Source organism: Berghia stephanieae, chromosome 5 (genome assembly GCF_034508935.2).
Source record: "Berghia stephanieae isolate SIO BIC M18660-M18661 chromosome 5, UCSD_Bste_1.3, whole genome shotgun sequence".
NCBI classification, from domain to species: domain Eukaryota; kingdom Metazoa; phylum Mollusca; class Gastropoda; order Nudibranchia; family Aeolidiidae; genus Berghia; species Berghia stephanieae.
Window position 1 is genome coordinate 41,536,959 of NC_088364.1, and position 20,198 is coordinate 41,557,156.

Below are 20,198 nucleotides of genomic sequence, written 5' to 3' on the forward strand. Positions count from 1 at the left end.
TATTATATAATAATATATTTATATATATATAAAAATAGCTCCTTTTATACTAAAGTTGAGCACTATTATTTCATGGTTTTTGTTTATATATTTATATATATATATATATATATAATATATATATATATATATATATATATATATATATATATATATATATATATATCTTTTTAAAACAATTCATTTTTTTTGGTAAAACAAAAAACATAGCGCAAGAATTGTTCAAATCCACATGCTCAAATATATTTGATTCAAGCACATATGCTGCTCATAGGTGTGCAAAAATAAATGCTGATGCAAAATGAAATCTAATTTAAATAAATTTGCAGTCAAACCACCAAATCTATACTTCAGCCAAAGCAACAAAGCAGGGACGATAATGTTGATAAACAAAATTTTGACAAAGAATCAGGCATTCAAAAGTCAAAACCTGTTGAGGACTCCTGTAATCTCACATTTTAAATACCAAACTTGTTAAGATGCAAGCGTTACTAGGATTGCAGAGTAATTGTTTGTAATTCGAAAATTGTTCAAATGCAAGCATTACAAGAATTGCAATTTAACTGTTTGGAATTTTAAACTAGTCCAAATAATAGGATTTCACAGTGACTGTTTCCCTGCAGGAATCCTAAATTTTTATCAACTACCACTTACCCATCAGTAGTAGTGAATAATAAGCTTGGACTGTAAAAAGTCATGAATAAAAATAAATAGAACAGCTTCACAAAAGAAGAAAATACTAAACTAAGAATGTTTTGGGCTGAAAACCCTTCTTCAGCCGATAATAAAAAGTTTAAATATTCTATTTCGTTCATTCCTTTTCCATCAGGTAACAGTTTTTTTCTTCTTTTTTTTTGGATTACTCATTTAATTCTTGTGTTTTGTTTTTAAGGGCTCTACGGTGCTGGTGACACATTAAGGTCGTTTCAGCATCAGTAAAAAGGAAGAAAATGGGAAAGTAAAAAAAAATTCTAGAATAAAAATTGCAATTAAAGCAGACAAGAAAAGGTAAGACAAAGAGGAATTGTTTTTTTTTTTAAAGGGAACAGGTGTATATTCTAAGAGCATACAATCAATGTACTTTGTGATCACCTAAAAGTCTCATTCGGACAACAGCACATGATCCAACTAAGAGGAATACTCACATTTTTACAAATAGATGATTTAGAAGGGAAAAAAAATCACCTCCCGAAACTAACACAATACAGTTGATTCTCTCTCCGGCAAGGGTCAGGACAAAACTAAGTAATCAAATTCCAAGACAGACAGACAGCAACTCAGAAACCAGATATAGGGGGATAGAAGACAGAGGAAGTGACCTCCTGTCCACCATGGGAGGTCAAAAGACCCCACCCAGCATTAATTTCTGATTACTTACTGCTCAAAAAAAAAAAAATTATTGAGAAAACAAAATTATTCAATTAAATATGAAGATCAATTAATGCTTGAAAAATCATTTCAATTCTATGCAACATGCGCCAGAGAACCAATATGGTCTGGTAAGGTAGTATCTCTTGATACAAAAGAAAGGAAAAGGTCCAATTCCTAGAACCATTACTTGAAATAAAATCATCTTTCCTGTCTCTCATTTCACACCACAATTCAAATTATAAAGAAAAATGTTGTTGAGCGTATCTAGTTGAGATATGTTGGCATGACCAGGTTTCTTCTTGGCAACCAACATAATCTTGTGAATCAATAAAAATGATAATCGTTAAAAGGGAACATAGGAGGACATCAAGAGATATTTATTCAACAGCAAACATTGGGAACTTCGTCCTACCTTTGTTTCCATCCCGCCGATCAGAAAGCTGATTTTGAAAGCTACTGCATTCTGATTTGTCGGCAAAAGTAAATATAAGAAAAAGTGTCTGTGCATGACCTACTGCCTAAATAACATTTATTTAGACATCTTCATTTGAATTGATTCATTTGTATTGCCTGTAAAATAATCTTACAGCCTGTGATACCAACAACCATATTTTGTGAAGGGAAATATAGCATTAAAATTATAGTGTTAAGCATCCATATCAGCAAAAAACAAGAACAATAGCACAAATTCTTGCAACATTTCAAAAGTCCTATACATCACCTCTTAAACTGACTGACATAATATCTATGTTGCCTTGAAGTAGAAATAGAGTTTTTATCTGAGCAGAGCTCATCTGGATGAGAAAGGTTAGCATGACAGAATCCACTGTAATAATAAATTAGCGCATAATACAATGTACACTGTACATATTCCTTGTTATTCATAAAATTTTATGTACATCTTTTTAATCAATATTGCCCACAACAAAAATCACAACATTAGTTACAGTCAAAACAAATTGTGATTCTTCTGAAATGTCAAAAAAAAAAGAAACAATAATGAAAGTGGAAAGGGGGGAGGCTGAAATTTCAGTTAAAGACTGATTTGTATACTTAATTTGAGATGAAAGAAAAAAACAAACAAAAAAAGACAAATATGAATAAGATTCGCTGCTTTGCATCGTGAGAAGAATTCAACATTTTAATTTTTCTGATACATAACTAGTTATCATAACTTTTATTGTTATAACAGTAGTCTCAATAAGCCCTTTGATTAAAAAATGGATGTTGCAATGAAATTTGTTTTGTTACTCAGCAATTGAGACTCTAGTATCTCATAAGGAAACTTACTTCAGAGCAAATAGCTTATGACTTGATGAAGAAAAAAAAGGAAAATCTTCTGTCAGCACCTTTCAACAACCTACCAAAAATCAATGGAAAAGTAAATATGTGCCAAATGGGGATTTAAGAATAATACAGATAGTCAAAGTAACTGATTTGTCTGAGCCAGTACAAATCATGTATGTTAATTATCTCCAAAATAATTTGGGCTTTGCAATCTTCATTTAGCAATGACAACACTGGTTGCACCAGAAAACTTCTTGAAATGACCTGTGATAGTAGATTTGATGGTATGAAATTTTATGCCTCCGTCAGATCAAACACAATTGATTCTAATTTCATTCATTTTTAGATCAACAATTTTTTGAAAGACCTCATGTGCAATTAGTGGTTATTATATCACTTATCAATTATAAGACATGGCAAAAAGTATTTTGCAAAAGACAAGCATCTTATTGAGAGGATAGCAAGAAATTGCAATTGCCCACTACATTATAAAAACAAGGACTCTCCAATTCTGTGTGCCTGAGGAGCTAAACATCATTATTTTTTCTTTTTCAATTATCGTGGTATGAAATTGTTTAAGGTACCATCAGGGTAAATGTACTAATTGTGCTTAATTCATTGCTGCAACTAAGTTAATCTTGTTAAAAGAAGTAAGGTAAAGGATCCAACAGACCATGGTTCAGTTTGAACAGCAAGGGTCAAGACATTTGTATGTAAAATATCCATTTTATTTCATGGTGTCATCACTCAGAGGTTCCCATTGTCGAGGGAATGTGGGGTAATGGAGGTTGCAGGATGTAGGAAGGAGCTGTTGCTGACTGGGGTTGATTCATTAATGGACTTGCTGGACGCTCTGAGAAAATATTGAAGGATTGAGATATCATAATCATTTATGTCACCTTAATATTTACTTCAACAACTTCTTTTTAAAACACAATAGATATGCTAATTAACAAATAAAATCTCAAGAAATAATTTTTGTTAAATGCCCTTTTCAAGAAAATAATTAGATGCCTTTTTAAAGTCCGTCATAAGTTATCATGAGAAATGTCATGTTTTATATCTCAATGGAAGGATCATAGGAAACTCATAACATAACATAATGTCGGGTGACACAAAAAGATAGAACCCATCATTTTTGTCATGTGATCAATCTTATCTAAACCTAAAACATTCCACAAAGTTGGTGAACAATTGTTTGAATTTTCGACATCCCATTTTTGGAAATCTCTACCCTAGAATATTAGAAGTGCTGACTCATTATCAGCTTTCAAATCTAAATTGAAAACTCACCTTTTTGTCTAACGATTTCTATTTTTTAAAATGAGAATGAGCCATTTCTTTTTCTTTCTTTCTTTTCTTCTTATTTCTTTCACTCCACAACACAAAAAGTCTGTTAGATTTTGGTAAAAAGTTATCCCAAACAAGATTATATAAAACATTCTGTTTTTAAGGCCATTCTTTAAAGGCCCACTAGGAAATTTTGTATGAACTCAAGGCTTGTCCTACCGTTTTGAAGCTGAATGGATCTTATTAGTTTAAATATCTCTTTCAAAATAAATCATAAATTTATGTAAAAGACAATGTTAAAGAAAAAAAATTTTTAGCCCACAAAAACCTAAACCTTTGACTCGGATTCAAACCCACAATCTCCAAATCCAGAGGTGAGTGATAAAATCAATACACAAAACTTGATGAACATTGCTTGAAAATTTGTCAATGAGTTTGTTTGCTAAGCAATTAAAATGAGGGAACTTACCAGGTGCAACAACCATAATTCCTTCCAAAGGAACATCATCAAACGTATTGGAAGAGGTCTGATCATTGTGTTGTTGTTGTTGGTTGTCAGTTGTTGGATACGGATGCTGCTGCTGTAATTGTTGCTGTTGTTCTAAAAGCTGCTGCTGTTGTTGCTCCTGCTCTTGTTGTTGTTGTTGAAGGAGAGCCTGTGCAGGCTGGGATGATGTTTGGTTTGTGATTGGTGTGTTACCAGATAGGCTTGTTGTGTCCTGGCGTTCCATCTGTCCTTGTCGTGGTTCTGAAATAAGATTAGTTCATTTGAGAGGTAACTCTTAGGATTTAAATAATTTACAGGAGTTTGATCACATTCTAAGCTCAAACCATATTATACAAATTTCAATAAGATAATAATTAATGCAATTCATTCCCTTGTGAATAAAATCCGATAATTTACAGGAGTTTGATCACATTCTAAGCTCAAACCATATTATACCAATTTCAATAAGATAATAATTAATGCAATTCATTCCCTTGTGAATAAAATCCGGGTGGCATCATAGTTGCAATACTATTTTTGAAAATGGTAAGGTCTGCAGTTACAACGATATTTTACTTATTTACTTAAGGCATTTCACTTCCCAATCATCCGGTCGGGATGTCTTAGCTGCCTCCTTAATCGTCTGTATCAATTCCTTCCGCAGTTCACTGTCTTTTGCTATGGACGATAAAATCAGATAATCTCCCTTTGATTTTAATTCTTGGTTACTTTGAAGGTGTTTTGGGTTTCTCTTTAGGACAGTGTGAATTGATGTGGTAGGTCTGCCTTTACATGTCTTGTGTCCAGATCGGGTGGAATGAGTATATGCCCAAAAAGTCACCATCTTGCCTCCAGGATTTGGTTAGATAAGGATATTTCATTACTCTATTTGTACAGTGTTTTGCTGCTTAGTTTTGAGGTATTGTATATTCAGGACTCCAAGTTGTTTTCTGTGGAATCTGTTTAATTTTTGTTCTTCAGTTCCAGTCAGTGCCCATGTTCCGAGGTTGTACATAAGTCCTGATTTTACAAGGATTGTATTTTCATTTTATCTTTTCTAATCCTTACTTATGTTAAATAGTATATTAAGTGTGGCAGTCGATAAACTTTTTCTTCTTTCTACGTCTTCTCTTGCAACCATATAATTGGTTGTAAGAAAAAAAATGTATATTGGAAGATTAACAATTAAGCTGAATAGTGCTGATAACTACTCATATCTTATAAATTATTTGATTGGTTTTCCAACTTTTTATTTAACCATCGGTAGGTAGCCTTAATAGAAGTGTATGTAGCTGATCACTATACTATAATATTGTTTTAATCCTATATCAGCAAGACTGCATTTCTTTCAAGTCATAAACCCTCAGACTATTATTCTTAACTGCAGGCATACTAAAAGGATCAGACATGATATCAGATTAGAGTTTAGGGTTAAGAATTTTGAGAGAAACCAATGACATAGAAAAATGCAATCAAGATAAATAAGAAAGATTAGTATATCAACGATTCCAAACAAAAATGCTTAGGATTATGGTCATCTTTATGCATGACATAATATCTTAAAAGTTTTGAAGTTTTGGTTTAAAAACCTAACCAAACATTTTAACTTTTTCTCTCTTTGTATTAGATCATATTGGGCAAGAGCAAATTATGACAGGTAGTGGTGGGATAGGGTAGTACTTTGAAGAGGATAGTTGATAGGACTAATTTTGCAAACCAATTAAAGTGCTGTAAAAAAAATGTATATATATCAGCATTCTGATTGGTTAGACAAATCTTGGGAGTTTTAATTGATAGCTTTGCACTGAAACCTGAACAGCCCAGGCTTATATCTCATAACAATTTTCTTCTTTCATTTTTCATTTTGGGTAATATTATCAAAGGCTTGTTTGTTTTGTGTGTGTGTGTATTTTTTTTTTTTTTTTTTGTTCCTTGCTTTCCTTTTATAACAAGGGATTTATTACCAGGTTCAAATGGTTTGAAGAGTTCAGTTCTGAGTTTAGGCAGGAAAGTGTCAATCTTGTCCCAGGTCAATCGCCATAACTGTGACTCAGTGCCATCTGCTGTCTGGAAAATCCCAGCTGTATCCATCACCAGGAGCATGTTCTTGAGACTTTCTGGAATGGCTTCCGACTGTAGATAAAAAAGGTTGTGTTTGATGGCTAATTTTTAAAATAGAAAACTTGTTCAAAAGGGATTATGTTACAAAAATAGCTATAAGATGATCTTTGCTAGAGGACTGGGATCTATATTTAGTCAATAAGTATGAGGATGTGTCAAGATGTGTTTTGTGAGTAGTTGATTGCAAGGGGGTTTTTTCCCCTTCCATTTTTGAAAAAAATACAGGAAAATTAGCATTCTGAACGCTAATAAAAAAATAGAAAGTGTCACAAATAGCTTGCAATTGACAACCAGAAGTAAACCCCTCTATTAGATCGCTTATGTTCCAACTATAGTTTTTAAACTTTATTATTTTTTTAAACCGGAAATTGTCATCTTCAATTTTATTTTATCTTGTAAAATTAAATGATTGTGGTGAAAGTTGCTTCAAGTGTAGAAAATCCAGCACCTGATTTGCTAGGGATAGCAAACAATATTTGCATTTTAATTTTTCTTTGTTTTTCCTCTTTTTAATTTTGTTTTTTTTTAGGGTAAATAATCCTAATTTCCCTCTTTTTTTTTAAATTAAAAAAAAAAAAAAAAAAAACTCCAGCAATGCAAACTTTAAAATCACATCAAATGTGTAATGGTTCTTGTGATAAATGTAGTTGTAGTTGTTCAAGTAAAAGACCAAATTATCATTAAAGCAACGAATAAGTAATATAGTTTTAGAAGTTTGATTTTTTAAATTTAAAAACGAGAAAAATCTTGTCATTGTTTCAATGTGAAATAAATATCAAAACAACATCTGCATTGTTATCCTTCTTTTAATTCATAACAGTTCTATATGGAACATATTAATTATTTCCGTAATTATTTTTTTCTTTTAAATTCCAAATTTGGAGGAAAAATCTGAATTGGACAAACTCGAATTTTTTAAAAATCTGTATATGATGCTGTGCCAAAAGGACATTTTCATGACATGCGTCACAAAAATACTCTAATACTTAGTTGGTTGGAAAAACTAAGGAGAAAAACTTGTTTTCATCAATTTCTACCTGTTGGGATAGCAAAAAATAAACCAAGAACTGACGATCTGGCACCAATAGAATAGTAGAAATAGCTTCTAAAAAATTCAAACAGAGTGGACACAAATCATAAACTTTGTCCTAACTTTTTCAATCCTTTAAAAAGCTATAACTACTATAACTGAGATGCCAGAAAGTCAGTTTTTGGTTTAACTTTAATAATTTAATTCAGAGAAATTGATGAAATCAATTTTCATCCAAAGTTTTTCAAAGTAACTTAGTATTGCAGTATTTTTGAAGCAAATGTTTTGAAAACGACCTTTTGGCACAGCCTCATATACCAATGCCATCTTATTTTTTCCCTTCTTTTACAAAAATAAAAAAAATTAGAGGAAATTTGATAAACATAGCTTTTTCATTATTATCAAATCGCAAGTCAATCAATTTCACAGATTTTATTCAATATTTCCTTTCTTTAATTGCCAAACTACCCGTTTCTAAATTCTAAATTGATCTATAAACAATCTATTTCAAAGTATTTTTAGTGTTAGTGTCAAATGGTTTGAAATCCAGACCTGCATACTTGAAATATTCAAAATTCTAAGGAGATAAAAATTGTTATCACTAAAGTTAACGTTAAAAATCAACAATTTACCCTCAAAAGGATAATAAACACTTCAAAATCCTTAAAATTATGTAGGCTGGCATCAACTTTCATTTTCAGTAAGTGTAAATGACTTAGAGATGCTCACGGACTTCTGAAATTGAAGCCAATATTTCATAATTCTACTAATTTTTCGTAAAAGTAGGCAGGTCTGAAAATCTTAAAATATTATATAGGCAGCCTCTGAAATGCCCATGTTAAGTATGGATTAACCTACAAAATGTAACAATCAGTGATGTAAACTCACCAACAAGTCACTCCTATCAGCACTCATATATTTCTCCATGAAGTCCAGGATAGTCAGCCACAACGCTGTGAAGGTGGCCAAAGACAGGAGGGGACTCAGATGTTGCAGGAATACCTGGAAAACAATCATTTGTCAATTAAAGACTAGACACCTAATAATAATAAATGTTTGTTTGTTTTTGTTTTTAAGGGTTTTACGGCGCTTGCAACACATTTAGGTTATATCAGCGCCAGTAAAAAGGAAGAAAATGGGATAGTAAAAAGTTGTAGAATTACAATTAAAGCACCCAAGAAAAAGTAAGACATAGGGGAACTGGGAACAAATAGGGATCAGATGTAGATTCCAAGAGCATACCACCAATGTACTTAGTTTGAGATCACCTAAAAGTCATCCAGACACAAGCACAGGCCCCAACTAAGAGGAATACACTCAAATGTTTACCAATCATATAATATAATATCTAAACTCAACATAATACAATGCATAACAGAGAGATGATTTACAAGGAAAAAAATATCATCTCCCAAAACTATAACTATACATTCGACTGTTTCCCTCCCAGCCAAGGAGCTCCGGCAAGGATCAGGACAAAACTAAGTAATCCCATTCCAAGACAATGACAGGAAACAATTGGGAAACGGGTATGGGGGGATAGAAGACACAGCATGTACCTCCCTGCCCACTATGGGAGGTCAGGATCCCCACCCAGATAATAATAAATAAATGACCGTTGAGAATGAAGGACCTCATAGCTCAATTGGAAAATAAATATTGAATTATTTGAGACCTTAACCATGGCTTATTAGTATGCTGTGAGTACTCCAAAAATATGAAAATAATTGCTTTATAAAAGAACAAAATATGTAATAAAGAATTTTTGGGTCAACCCTTATGCAGCCAAAAATAATAATTTATTATTACAGTCCACTCTGGATAATCGCAACACATCAGCGAAAATGTTGCGATTAACTGAAGTTGAGTTTCCTATTGCAACATTTTACATGTATATGGTAAACTCAAACCGGTTGTTGTAAACATTTTTCTTAGTGTACCACAGACTGAGCAATTTGATTGAAACAAAAACCCAGTTGCGATTATCCGGAGTGGACTGTACATATTTTGCCTTTTTTACAAAGCCATCAAATACTATCAAAATGTTCATATTTATACAGTTCACAGCTTCAAATGTACTATTTAGTTTAGTTTTAGAGATCTATTTGCCCATGTGAAATTTTAGGGTCATATAAGTAACAACAATTTTTATTTCTCCTGGCAGGTAAGCTATATTTGATAAACAAAACATCACATACAGCCTTATAGAGCACTGATACAATAATGTTGGACAAACACAGCATTGTTTTACATGAAGTTATCTGTGACAACACACCCTTTCTTCACTGAAATGGATTAATGTTTATATAAAAAAAAGGGGCCTTTAACAAAAAATTAACGCCACACTTCCTACAGATGGATTTTAACTTTGGGTCTTATAGTCAAAGCAAGTGGGATGTGTTACACCTACACCAAAGTCAGAAACTGGTCTGAGTGGTTTTTATATTATTTCAGCTCAGTGTATTCACCCAGCTCTAATTGGGTAGCCTACTATTTGGTAAAAAATAAAATAACTAGACTATTTGTAAGGCAACAAATCTTGTTTTAAAGCCAGCATGTATAAGCCAGAAGCTTTAAAAAATCAGAGTCACGCAACTTAAAAATCCATATATTATTTCAAATTCAAACCCAGGAATTTTCTATCAAAGGGCAATTGATTTAGCCCTACTCAAATGGGTTGCATTGTTTCATTGTTTCAATCTTTCATACCAACCTCAAAACAAATAGCCTCAACCACATCATTATTAAAACTATTTTCACTGACAAATCTCATATTTATATTTCTTTTATGCTTGCTAATGACACAGTTCCCCTGAACTTTCTCCATAATCTAATTATAATCAACAATTAAATAAATGAGAGGAGAGAAAAAAAGTGAAGAATAAAATGCGACAAAGGAAGGTAAATAATCCACCTTGCAGAGAAGAGTAGACGCCCTCATCCTTGTTTCCTCCATTCCAGCAGGATCTTGTGCATTGATATTTTCTAATAGTTTAGTTAACAATGGAAACAAAACCTGGAACATAAAAATAATATGATGGGTTCACTTTTCAGTATGTCAGCTTGACTGGTTCAACAGAGCAGCAAATCATTTAAATAAACAATATAAAACGTTTCATCCCTATTAAGCACACTGACCCAGATAGGTGGGCCCCACTCCCTTAAAATGTCACACTACCCTACCTGACAACAATATTTGTTATGTGACAGATCTAAAAAAAAAAAGAAAAAGATAAAGCAAAGTACCACAGTTAAAAAAAAAAAGAAAATGAACAACTCAAAAACTAACAAATACTGTGCCTTTACCTTATTGAAGCAAGATTCCCATTCCATGGCTGTCAGGGTTTGTAAGTCATGGACTAGTAATGCCCTCTGTAAATAGGTCAGAGCTTGACTCCTGACTGCTCGGCGAGCATCACAACACAATCTGGCAATACCTAGAAGACAGAATATAAAAGTTAACCCCTTCAAAAATATGTTTAAAATATTCAATCACCTTATCGACACATGTTAATCGGCAGAGGGTCAACATTTCTCTCAAATCATAATTTTTCTTAATCTTTATCTGCTTATGACTGAAGCTGACCATTTTCATCAAGTCAACAGTAACTTCAACAATTATCGTTCCCTTCATGAAAATAGTAAGATATGGCGTCAAGTTTGTGTAAAATCGAACATAGACTAAAAATGCCTTATTCTATCCTTTCTTCCACAAAAGAAAAACAAAATTTATATGAAAATATCATAACAGATATTTAAAAAACAAATATAAAAAATGGTATGATATAGAATTGATTTCTTTGAACTCTGACATTATTTGGATGATATAGTTTTACCTTGTAATAGAGGACACCAGCATTTTGCCCACAAGTTTGAGGTCCCAGCATCCAGAATCCCTCGAGCCACATCTGTCTGTTGCTTATGTTGTTGATATTGCTGCTGTTGGTCGCAGTCTCCGTACCTTGGTGACACTCCCACAGATGATTCTTTGGCCCAGGAGCTAAATATGGAAGCAGCCCTGGTGTGGAGGGTGTGCATCAAGTCCAGGAGTTGTATGGACAGTAGCTGGAGGCTGGAAGGAAACAAATTTTAATAAGTTGCTTGGTTTGAATAAGCTGGCATTGTTTCAAAGCAATATTTTATCTGCTCTCAAGTCATTTAGATTCATGTGTATCAGTATTGTTCTGTGTCCCTTCTCTCTCTATCTCTCTCTTTTGCACACACAGACTCTGAGACACACACATTCACAAATACACATGGCAAAGAGAGGGGGAGTGAGGAGAGAGAGAGAGAGAGAGAGAGAGAGAGAGAGAGAGAGAGAGAGAGAGAGAGAGAGAGAGAGAGAGAGAGAGAGAGAGAGAGAGAGAGAGAGAGAGAGAGAGGGGGATGTTAACAACTAGATATTTGTCCAGTTAAAATATGGGATGAAAGACATCCTGCAAACTTGCTTGACAAATATTGATGTCATGCATTTAGACACAATACTCATAACATCCGCCAGCCAGATACAATGCACAACTACGCAAAACTATGTGTAACCTTAAACATTTATAGTCTTGATTGATAGAATTTGGTGAGAACTACATAATTAAAAATGGCTGTCTAAAAACAATAACAAAGAGCTGAGTGACATCAATGTCGTTCCATCTTATTTAGCCAGACATTTTTATAAGTTCTTCTCACTAAATTGTATAAATCAGACTATAAACGTTACACGTGGTTTTGTGTGTTTGTATGTTTTATCCGGCTGGCAGATGTTGTGAGTTCATTACTAAATGCATAACATCAATAGCTGTCTGTTAACAAATAAGAAAATAAATGAGCTGATGTTATTCTGCTTTTGTTATTTTTTTTTTAACCGTTAGGAGCATGTTTACATCAAAGATGTAGGGAGGCTTGCTAGTCTCAATAAAATAAACTACCTGCTCTGTGTGGCTTCTCCATCTGGGTCATCATCTGAGTTCATTCCATCCTGTAAATGTTCTGGTGTTGACATTGATTTACTCATCTTGCTTTTGTCTTTCTTCTTCTTCTGTCTACTCATCTTACCCTCCATAACTGACCCACTTCGGGGAGGAGAATTTCTATGTTTCCCTGAAATAAGAGTTAAATAAATAGCTGCAATCAATTCAAAATGGCAGACACCTTTATAGTCATTCTCAAATTAACGATATATCTCGGGTTTTTTAAACCCAAAAAACTTGAGCAAAGAGGTTTACAAGGGGTCCCTTGCCAACAGCAAAATTTATCATGTAACACAAGACATCACACATGTAAGCAATATTATATTTTTTACTAATTTTACATCTGAGTACAGTGAAAAATTGTGAATAAAAAGCCTTTTCCAAGAACTAGACTTTGCACTGCCCAGAGTGGAACTTAAACCAAGGACCTACAAACAGGGATGTCAAATAATTTTTGAAAAAAAAAAGAAAATTATCAGAGCATTATAGCTCACCTAAATAAAACAAACTTTGTAAATGAACGAACAAAAACATCTCTAATAATCTTCCCTTTCTTTTGCAAATATATGGGGCCTTTGTTGCATCAAAAACAACATTATTATTTCTGTCTTGAGAAGAAGGACTCCAGCGGTCTTCTTCTTGGAGATGGGAAAAGCTGGAGGTGTGAATAAAACGGAAAAAGCCTTTTAAAAAACTGACATTTGACATCCCTATACAAGTCCTAAGGCGAGTGTCATACCTCTAGACCACAAAGCCGCACATACAAAATGATTTCTAAACAGATGTATCTTTTGATATTAGATAATATCATATATTCACAACAAAACCTCAAATCAAAACTATAAAAAAGCCTTTAAACAAAATTGAGGGAAAATTTGTTCACATATTTTTTAAAAACACAATGCAAGGAAACCCAAATCACAAACAAGATTTGAGAATACTCACATCCGTTGACACTAGCTTCCACAAAAGTCCGGATACAATGTACACAGCTTTCAAAGTTGTATGGGGTCACATGGGCTGCATCTCGTACCAGAAAGGTCAAGGTTTCTGATGATTTGAGTAGAGCCCTGGTGTCAGGGAACAGCTTGGCCTCATTGAGATCAATACTGTACTGATTTATCAGATTGGTGGTGCTAATTCCTGCAAGCTGTTTCTCCTTGTTGACCTTAAAAAGATCATGCAATAAATGACATTTACTTAAACTCAATTATATATCTAAAATGGCGGAATTGGCTTTATTTTGTCATATGTTTTTCTTTGCTTTTTTGTTTTGTTTTGTTTACAAAATAAGAGATTTCTAAATACCAATTGCTTCCAAACGTATATATCAATGTGCCATGGCTAGTTGAAGTGCCTCATCTCAAGGACCTGGGCAATATCACAAATCACAAATGTTCTCACATCTACATTCCTTTGATGGATATCTTCATTCCTTCATGAAAAACCTAGACAATAGTATCTTATCGTACTGTAATGAATGGAATAGCTTGTTCTCTTTTATGACTGGTAAACTCTTATTATCAAAATAATGATATGAGTAGGAAAACAAAGAAAGAGTAATGCATACATTCAACCAGTAAACTAATTACTCCCAACAATACTCTATACATGTATTAAAAAAATTTTTAACTGTCCTCTTCATTATCAAAAACCTCTCCTTATATAGAAAAAGGCAATTATGAAAAAAAAAAAAATTTCTATTTTTTGTACTTTCTTGACTGAAAAGAAAATCTAAGTGGTTAGCACCGTTTACAAACAACTTGAAAAGCTGTTAACTACTGGTAGTGCACTCTACTCACACCAAAACATGCCTGGTTTGAGTCCACACAGAGTCAATGTTTTTTTTTGACCCCTTTGTCCACCCAGAATTGGGTAGCTGAATCTCAATCAGATATGGCAGAAAGTTGGGTTTTTTTTTTTTTATATATAGACTGCACCTATCTAAAGGGTACCAAGTAATTATCATTGTCCATTTAATGCTTCAGATATAGGAATTCAGTCTGGCTCTACGGTCCTGTTAGTTGGTAGAGAACTTGCTTCACATACAAAGAGACCAAGATCGATCCCGGGTGCAGTGGTGATTTTTTCTGACCCCTATGTCCACCCAGCAGTGAATAGGTAGTTGAGTCTGATAGATTTGGCAGAAAGTACTTTGTGTTAGACTAGCATCCTAAGGATAACAAGCAATTGCTCTTGTCCGTTTCACGCTATAGAAACCAGGATAAACTCTGGCTCCATGGGCCCAATGGCTTTGAAGGACAACTACGGACATTATGGCTCTACAGGACAACCATTAGATAACTAGATTGCAACATAAGCAATCAATATGAGAATATTATTAACTGGCTTACCATCAACCAGCTACTGTTATCAGGAGCAGGCTTGAGCTCCAAGTCCTCCCAGTGTCTAGACGATCCTTGCCTGGGAGATGACCCATGTTGTCTGCCTTGTTGAGAATCATAGATCTCACTGTCAGACGTGTACCCTCTATCGCAGTCTGAAGCACCACTCACACTCTGAATCTCACTGTCACTTTGAGCTCCTATAAAGTTTTTATTTTTAAAAAGAAGTAAATTATTTTTTTTAATTAAAAAAACAACCATGAAACCATATGAGAAAACATGATTTTTTAAAATATTCATAAACAGAATAAATGAAAGGACACTTTTGAAAATATGAAAGTAACGGACTAATACTTTATTTATTTTCACTATCCTACAGGCTGTAATTAAGGCCCATGATACTGTTTTTTGAAGTGCATATGCAGAAAGAGAGACAAAAAAATAATACTCAATCAAATTGAAGTCACCCTACCAAAATCAATCAAACCAAAATCAAGATGAACACAGAGAAATAATCATAAATTGTCCATCCTAGAGACGCAGAAACATTTGTTCTTTCCCTCTGCGATTAGACCGGAACCACCTACCACCTGATGCTGGAGGATTAAATGCTTAAGAAAATTGTTTCTGTGACAGATAAGAAACCTCACTGAAAACAAATTGTTGTTATCTCATTTACTTGTTCATGTATTCATGTGGATGTCAAATGCAGATTGATCCTCCAAACGAGAAGAAGAAGAAGAAGAAGAAGAAGAAGAAGAAGAAGAAGAAGAAGAAGAAGAAGAAGAAGAAGAAGAAGAAGAAGAAGAAGAAGAAGAAGAAGAAGCAGAAGAAGAGGGTGTCTCATTATAACTTGCATTAAAAAAGATGATATTAGAAGAATTACGAGGGGGGGGGGGGGGACTTATTAGGATTGGTGCTCCCTTGTAATATGGTATGTGCTATAACAACAAAATTTCTTTTTTGACAAGTCCAAAGACCCAAAATTCATATAACTTAAAATATTCCGTGATAGTAGGCATATCTGCCTTACTGTCAAATGTCAAACACATTCACTTTTTTTACATACCTGCATCTGTGATACTATCAGCAACATCCACGTCACCACAGACTTGCATGACAGGTGGGAGATCAGCTCCTGCTCCTGCCACCTCTAACAAAACGAATAGAGTGTACCAAGCCTGACTGGTATGGATGTTGGCAGCATTTGTACGAAGTAGGTCATGTAATCCATAGGAAATCTGAAACCATAAATAACATATGAGATAGCTGGCAAAAGAATTTATACTCAAAGATTTTTGGTTTAAGATCAGCACAAAGATTATTTTTTGTTTGTTTGTTGCTTTAGGTCTCTTCCAACACAATTGAGGTTATATGAGAGACCGCTGAAACAAAAAAAAACAAGCAATCTAACAAAAATAGTACAAATGTCAATCAAAATCATAACCTAAAGATATCATAAGCTAAATTATAAATAACCAAGAACAAACAGGCAGAGGATTTACAGGAAAAAAATATCCCCTGTCAAAAATACAATCACAAACCAAAGAAGCAGGATAGGCTAGTAAAGAGAAGAAACGACATCACTATCGGATCGTACACCCATGCGAACATCATAGGTATATGATTCAAGGGTGATGCTCCCATCCAACCACCCGCAGCACAAAGATTAACTTCTGGGGTCTGATTCATGGAGCGGAACTATGGTAGTCTCAGACTATAGCAAAGTCTGAGACTTCGTAGTCTAAGACTTTGGGAAGTCAGAGACTACGGAAAGTAAGCTATTCATGGAGTCAGACTTCGTCCCTGACTATCAAGTCTCTGACTACTCTTGTGAAGTCTCAGACTACAGAGGTCAATCTATTTTTAACTGGGGATTCCTCGGAAACGTATCACAAAACGTCATAGAAATGTGTTACTTTTCCAGCTGCGCATGCGTCATACGAAGTGGCACAGAAATCATATCTATTTCTTCTTCGTGTTTATTTTGATCGTTTGTTTTTTTGTTGTTGTTGTTGTTGTTTTTGTTTGTTTTTGCCCCACATAAAAAATGGTGTGAGACAAGTTTAGGGGTGTAAAAATTGTTTGAGAATGTGTGCGTGTGTGTAATGTTTTTAGTAAATATAAATAACGATGGCACTTAAATGATTCTTATCAACGGTGGAGCATTGTTCTAAGTAGAGAGCGGTGGGCGCTGCCTGAAGCATGGGGTCCCGAAAATACTAATGAAAGAGTGAAGATGGATAGGAAACGGTGGAAACAATACAGACAATGGGCGTTTCGGGAACAAAACAGTCGGCACAACAATAAACAAATACACGTTGAAAACAAATAAGAAGAAATGCAGTATAAATTGCTTCGTCTGGACTCAACGATGGTTGGAGTGTGAACGAATCGTTAGCGCGGTGTGATAGAAATGATGAGGCCAGTGAGAGACGTGAAATTTCTAGAAAATAATGGACGATAAAAGACATAATAGAAATGTAATAGTAGTAGTAGTAGTAGTAGTAGTAGTAGTAGTAGTAGTAGTAGTAGTAGTAGTAGTAGTAGTAGTAGGTAGTAGTAGTAGTAGTAGTGGTATTAGTGGTAGTAGTAGTAGTAGTAGTAGTGGTATTAGTAGTAGTAGTAGTAGAAGTAGTAGTAGTAGTAGTAGTAGTAGTAGTTAGTGTAGTAGTAGTAGTATTATGTGGTAGTAGTAGTAGAAGTAGTAGTAGTAGTAGTAGTGGTAGTAGTAGTAGTAGTAGTAGTAGTAGTAGTAGTAGTAGTAGTAGTAGTAGTAGTAGTAGTAGTAGTAGTAGTGTAGTAGTAGTAGTAGTAGTAGTGGTAGTAGTAGTAGTAGTAGTAGTATAGTAGTAGTAGTAGTAGTAGTAGTAGTGGTAGTAGTAGTAGTAGTAGTGGTAGTGATAATAGTGAAAGTAGTAGTAGAGTAGTAGTAGTAGTAGTAGTAGTAGTAGTAGTAGTAGTAGTAGTAGTATAGTGGTAGTGTAGTAGTAGTAGTAGTAGTAGTAGTAGTTGTAGTAGTAGTAGTAGTAGTATGTAGTAGTAGTAGTAGTGTAGTAGTAGTGTAGTAGTAGTAGTAGTAGTAGTAGTAGTAGTGATATAGTGAAAGTAGTAGTAGTAGTAGTAGTAGTAGTAGTAGTAGTAGTAGTAGTAGTAGTAGTAGTGTAGTAGTAGTAGTGTAGTAGTAGTGTAGTTATGTAGTAGTAGTAGTAGTAGTGTAGTAGTAGTAGTAGTAGTAGTAGTAGTAGTAGTAGTAGTAGTAGTATAGTAGTAGTAGTAGTAGTAGTAGTAGTAGTAGTAGTAGTAGTAGGTATGTAGTTAGTGGTAGTGGTAGTGTAGTAGTAGTAGTAGTAGTAGTAGTAGTTAGTAGTAGTAGTGGGTTGTAGTAGTAGTAGTAGTAAGTAGTAGTAGTTAGTAGTGTAGTAGTAGTAGTAGTTAAGTAGTAGTAGTAGAGTAGTAGTAGTAGTAGTAGTAGTAGTAGTAGTGTAGTAGTAGTAGTAGTTAGTAGTAGTAGTAGTAAGTATAGTAGTAGTAGTAGTTAGTAGTAGTAGAGTATTAGTTAGTGGTAGTAGTAGTAGTAGTAGTAGTAGTAGTAGTAGTAGTAGTAGTAGTAGTAGTAGTAGTTAGTAGTAGTGGTATAGTGAGTAGTGTAGTAGTAGTAGTAGTAGTAGTAGTAGTAGTAGTAGTAGTAGTAGTATGTAGTAGTAGTTAGTAGTAGTAGTAGTAGTTAGTAGTAGTAGTAGTAGTAGTGTAGTGAGTATATAGTAGTAGTATAGTAGTAGTAGTAGTAGTAGTAGTAGTAGTAGTAGTAGTAGTAGTAGTAGTAGTAGGTAGTAGTAGTAGTAGTAGTAGTAGTATGTAGTAGTAGTAGTAGTAGTAGTAGTAGTAGTAGTAGTAGTTAGTAGTAGTAGTAGGTATATTAGTGGTATAGTGGTAGTAGTGTAGTAGTAGTAGTAGTAGTAGTAGTAGTAGTAGTAGTAGTAGTAGTAGTAGTAGTAGTAGTAGTAGTAGTAGTAGTAGTAGTAAGTTACTATGAAACAATATGTGTACTTGGAAAGTGTTTGGAATGGACAAGATGAGGAGTGTATGTGGGATTGTTGAATCTTCGAGAAAATAAAATAAAAGAAAACAAAACCAAAAAATAATAATAATAAATAAATAAATAAATAAATAAATAAATAAATAAATAAAAATAAAATCAAAAACTGTCGGGGAGCATTGTTCTAATCGCAGTACAATTACTCCACCAGCGTATAGCACATATTAATATTATGATTTTGAAATTTAGTCCCAGACTACGATATTTACACCTGCTAAATCGTGGGTGTAAATTTCACCCGTTTAGTCCCTCGTTTAGTCTTAGACTTCGCGTAGTCCGGCTTCATGAATAGCTTACTACGCCTTTTAGTCAGAGACTACCGATATAGTCTCAGACTATCGTCGTAGTCCGCTCCATGAATTAGAGCTCTGGATATTTGAAATTTATGAAAATACTTCTTTCAAGCTTAAAAAAAAGAAGTGCTTTCAAAACTAATTTAACAAAATAGCATGATGGAAATCTTTTACTTTCTTTTTACTTTAAAATATTCAGGGGTGAGAATGACTGGTCACAAAAAAGGAGGAAATTTTTCATCGTGAAGATCATGACCCATCCATGCGACCATAGCCTATAAATTTGAATTTCACTAAAATTTACTGAGATGCGATCCAAAATTTGTCTCGCAGCAATTTCTAACACGACTCGGTGGAATTTCAAAAGTTGAAAGTGTAATTACAACATCTGGTGGTTGTAGTAGGGATGATGATGTGATGGTGGTTGTAGTAGTAGAGGTGGTAGGGATGATGGTGTGGTGGTAGTTGTAGTAGTGGTGGTGGTAGGGATGATGGTGTGATGGTGGTGGTAATAGTAGTGGTGGTAGGGATGATGATGTAGTGGTGGTTGAAGTTGTAGTGGTGGTGGGGATGATGAATTGATGGTGGTTGTAGAAGTGGTAGTAGGGTTGATGATGTGGTGGTAGTTGTAGTAGTACTGGTGGTAGGGATGATGTGGTGCTACTTGTAGTAGTAGTGGTGGTAGGGATGATGATGTGGTGGTGATTGTAATAGTAGTGGTGGTAGAGATGTTGATGTAGTGGTTTTGGTGAGTGTCTTTTTATTCAGTGATGATAATAGCAATTGTCAAAAAGGAGGAACATTTCTCGGTCTATCGATCAAACACAAGCAAAGAAACCTAGTAGTTAGTCAGCTTATAAATACAACCCAAGAATCTCTCAAATTTAAAGCCATAGTCAAAAGGTAAAAAG

At 34.1% G+C, this 20,198-nt stretch overlaps 1 protein-coding gene across 2 annotated transcripts in view; it reads right to left on the bottom strand.

Annotated features, from left to right (window-relative positions):
* Positions 1-836: 836 nt before the first annotated feature.
* The window catches only part of LOC144972936 (Golgi-specific brefeldin A-resistance guanine nucleotide exchange factor 1-like), a 48,579-nt gene continuing 29,217 nt past the window's right edge, over positions 837-20,198 (bottom strand). For both annotated transcript variants that reach the window (XM_078914771.1, XM_078914772.1), the window contains exons 29-39: positions 15,965-16,136; positions 14,905-15,095; positions 13,496-13,718; positions 12,509-12,680; positions 11,423-11,658; positions 10,893-11,023; positions 10,501-10,602; positions 8,475-8,588; positions 6,400-6,568; positions 4,418-4,696; positions 837-3,511 (exon numbers count right to left, since the gene is read on the bottom strand). In XM_078914771.1, coding sequence (XP_078770897.1) covers positions 3,402-3,511; positions 4,418-4,696; positions 6,400-6,568; positions 8,475-8,588; positions 10,501-10,602; positions 10,893-11,023; positions 11,423-11,658; positions 12,509-12,680; positions 13,496-13,718; positions 14,905-15,095; positions 15,965-16,136 — 1,899 coding nt within the window. In that variant the 3' untranslated portion in view covers positions 837-3,401. The remainder of the gene's footprint in view (positions 3,512-4,417; positions 4,697-6,399; positions 6,569-8,474; positions 8,589-10,500; positions 10,603-10,892; positions 11,024-11,422; positions 11,659-12,508; positions 12,681-13,495; positions 13,719-14,904; positions 15,096-15,964; positions 16,137-20,198) is intronic.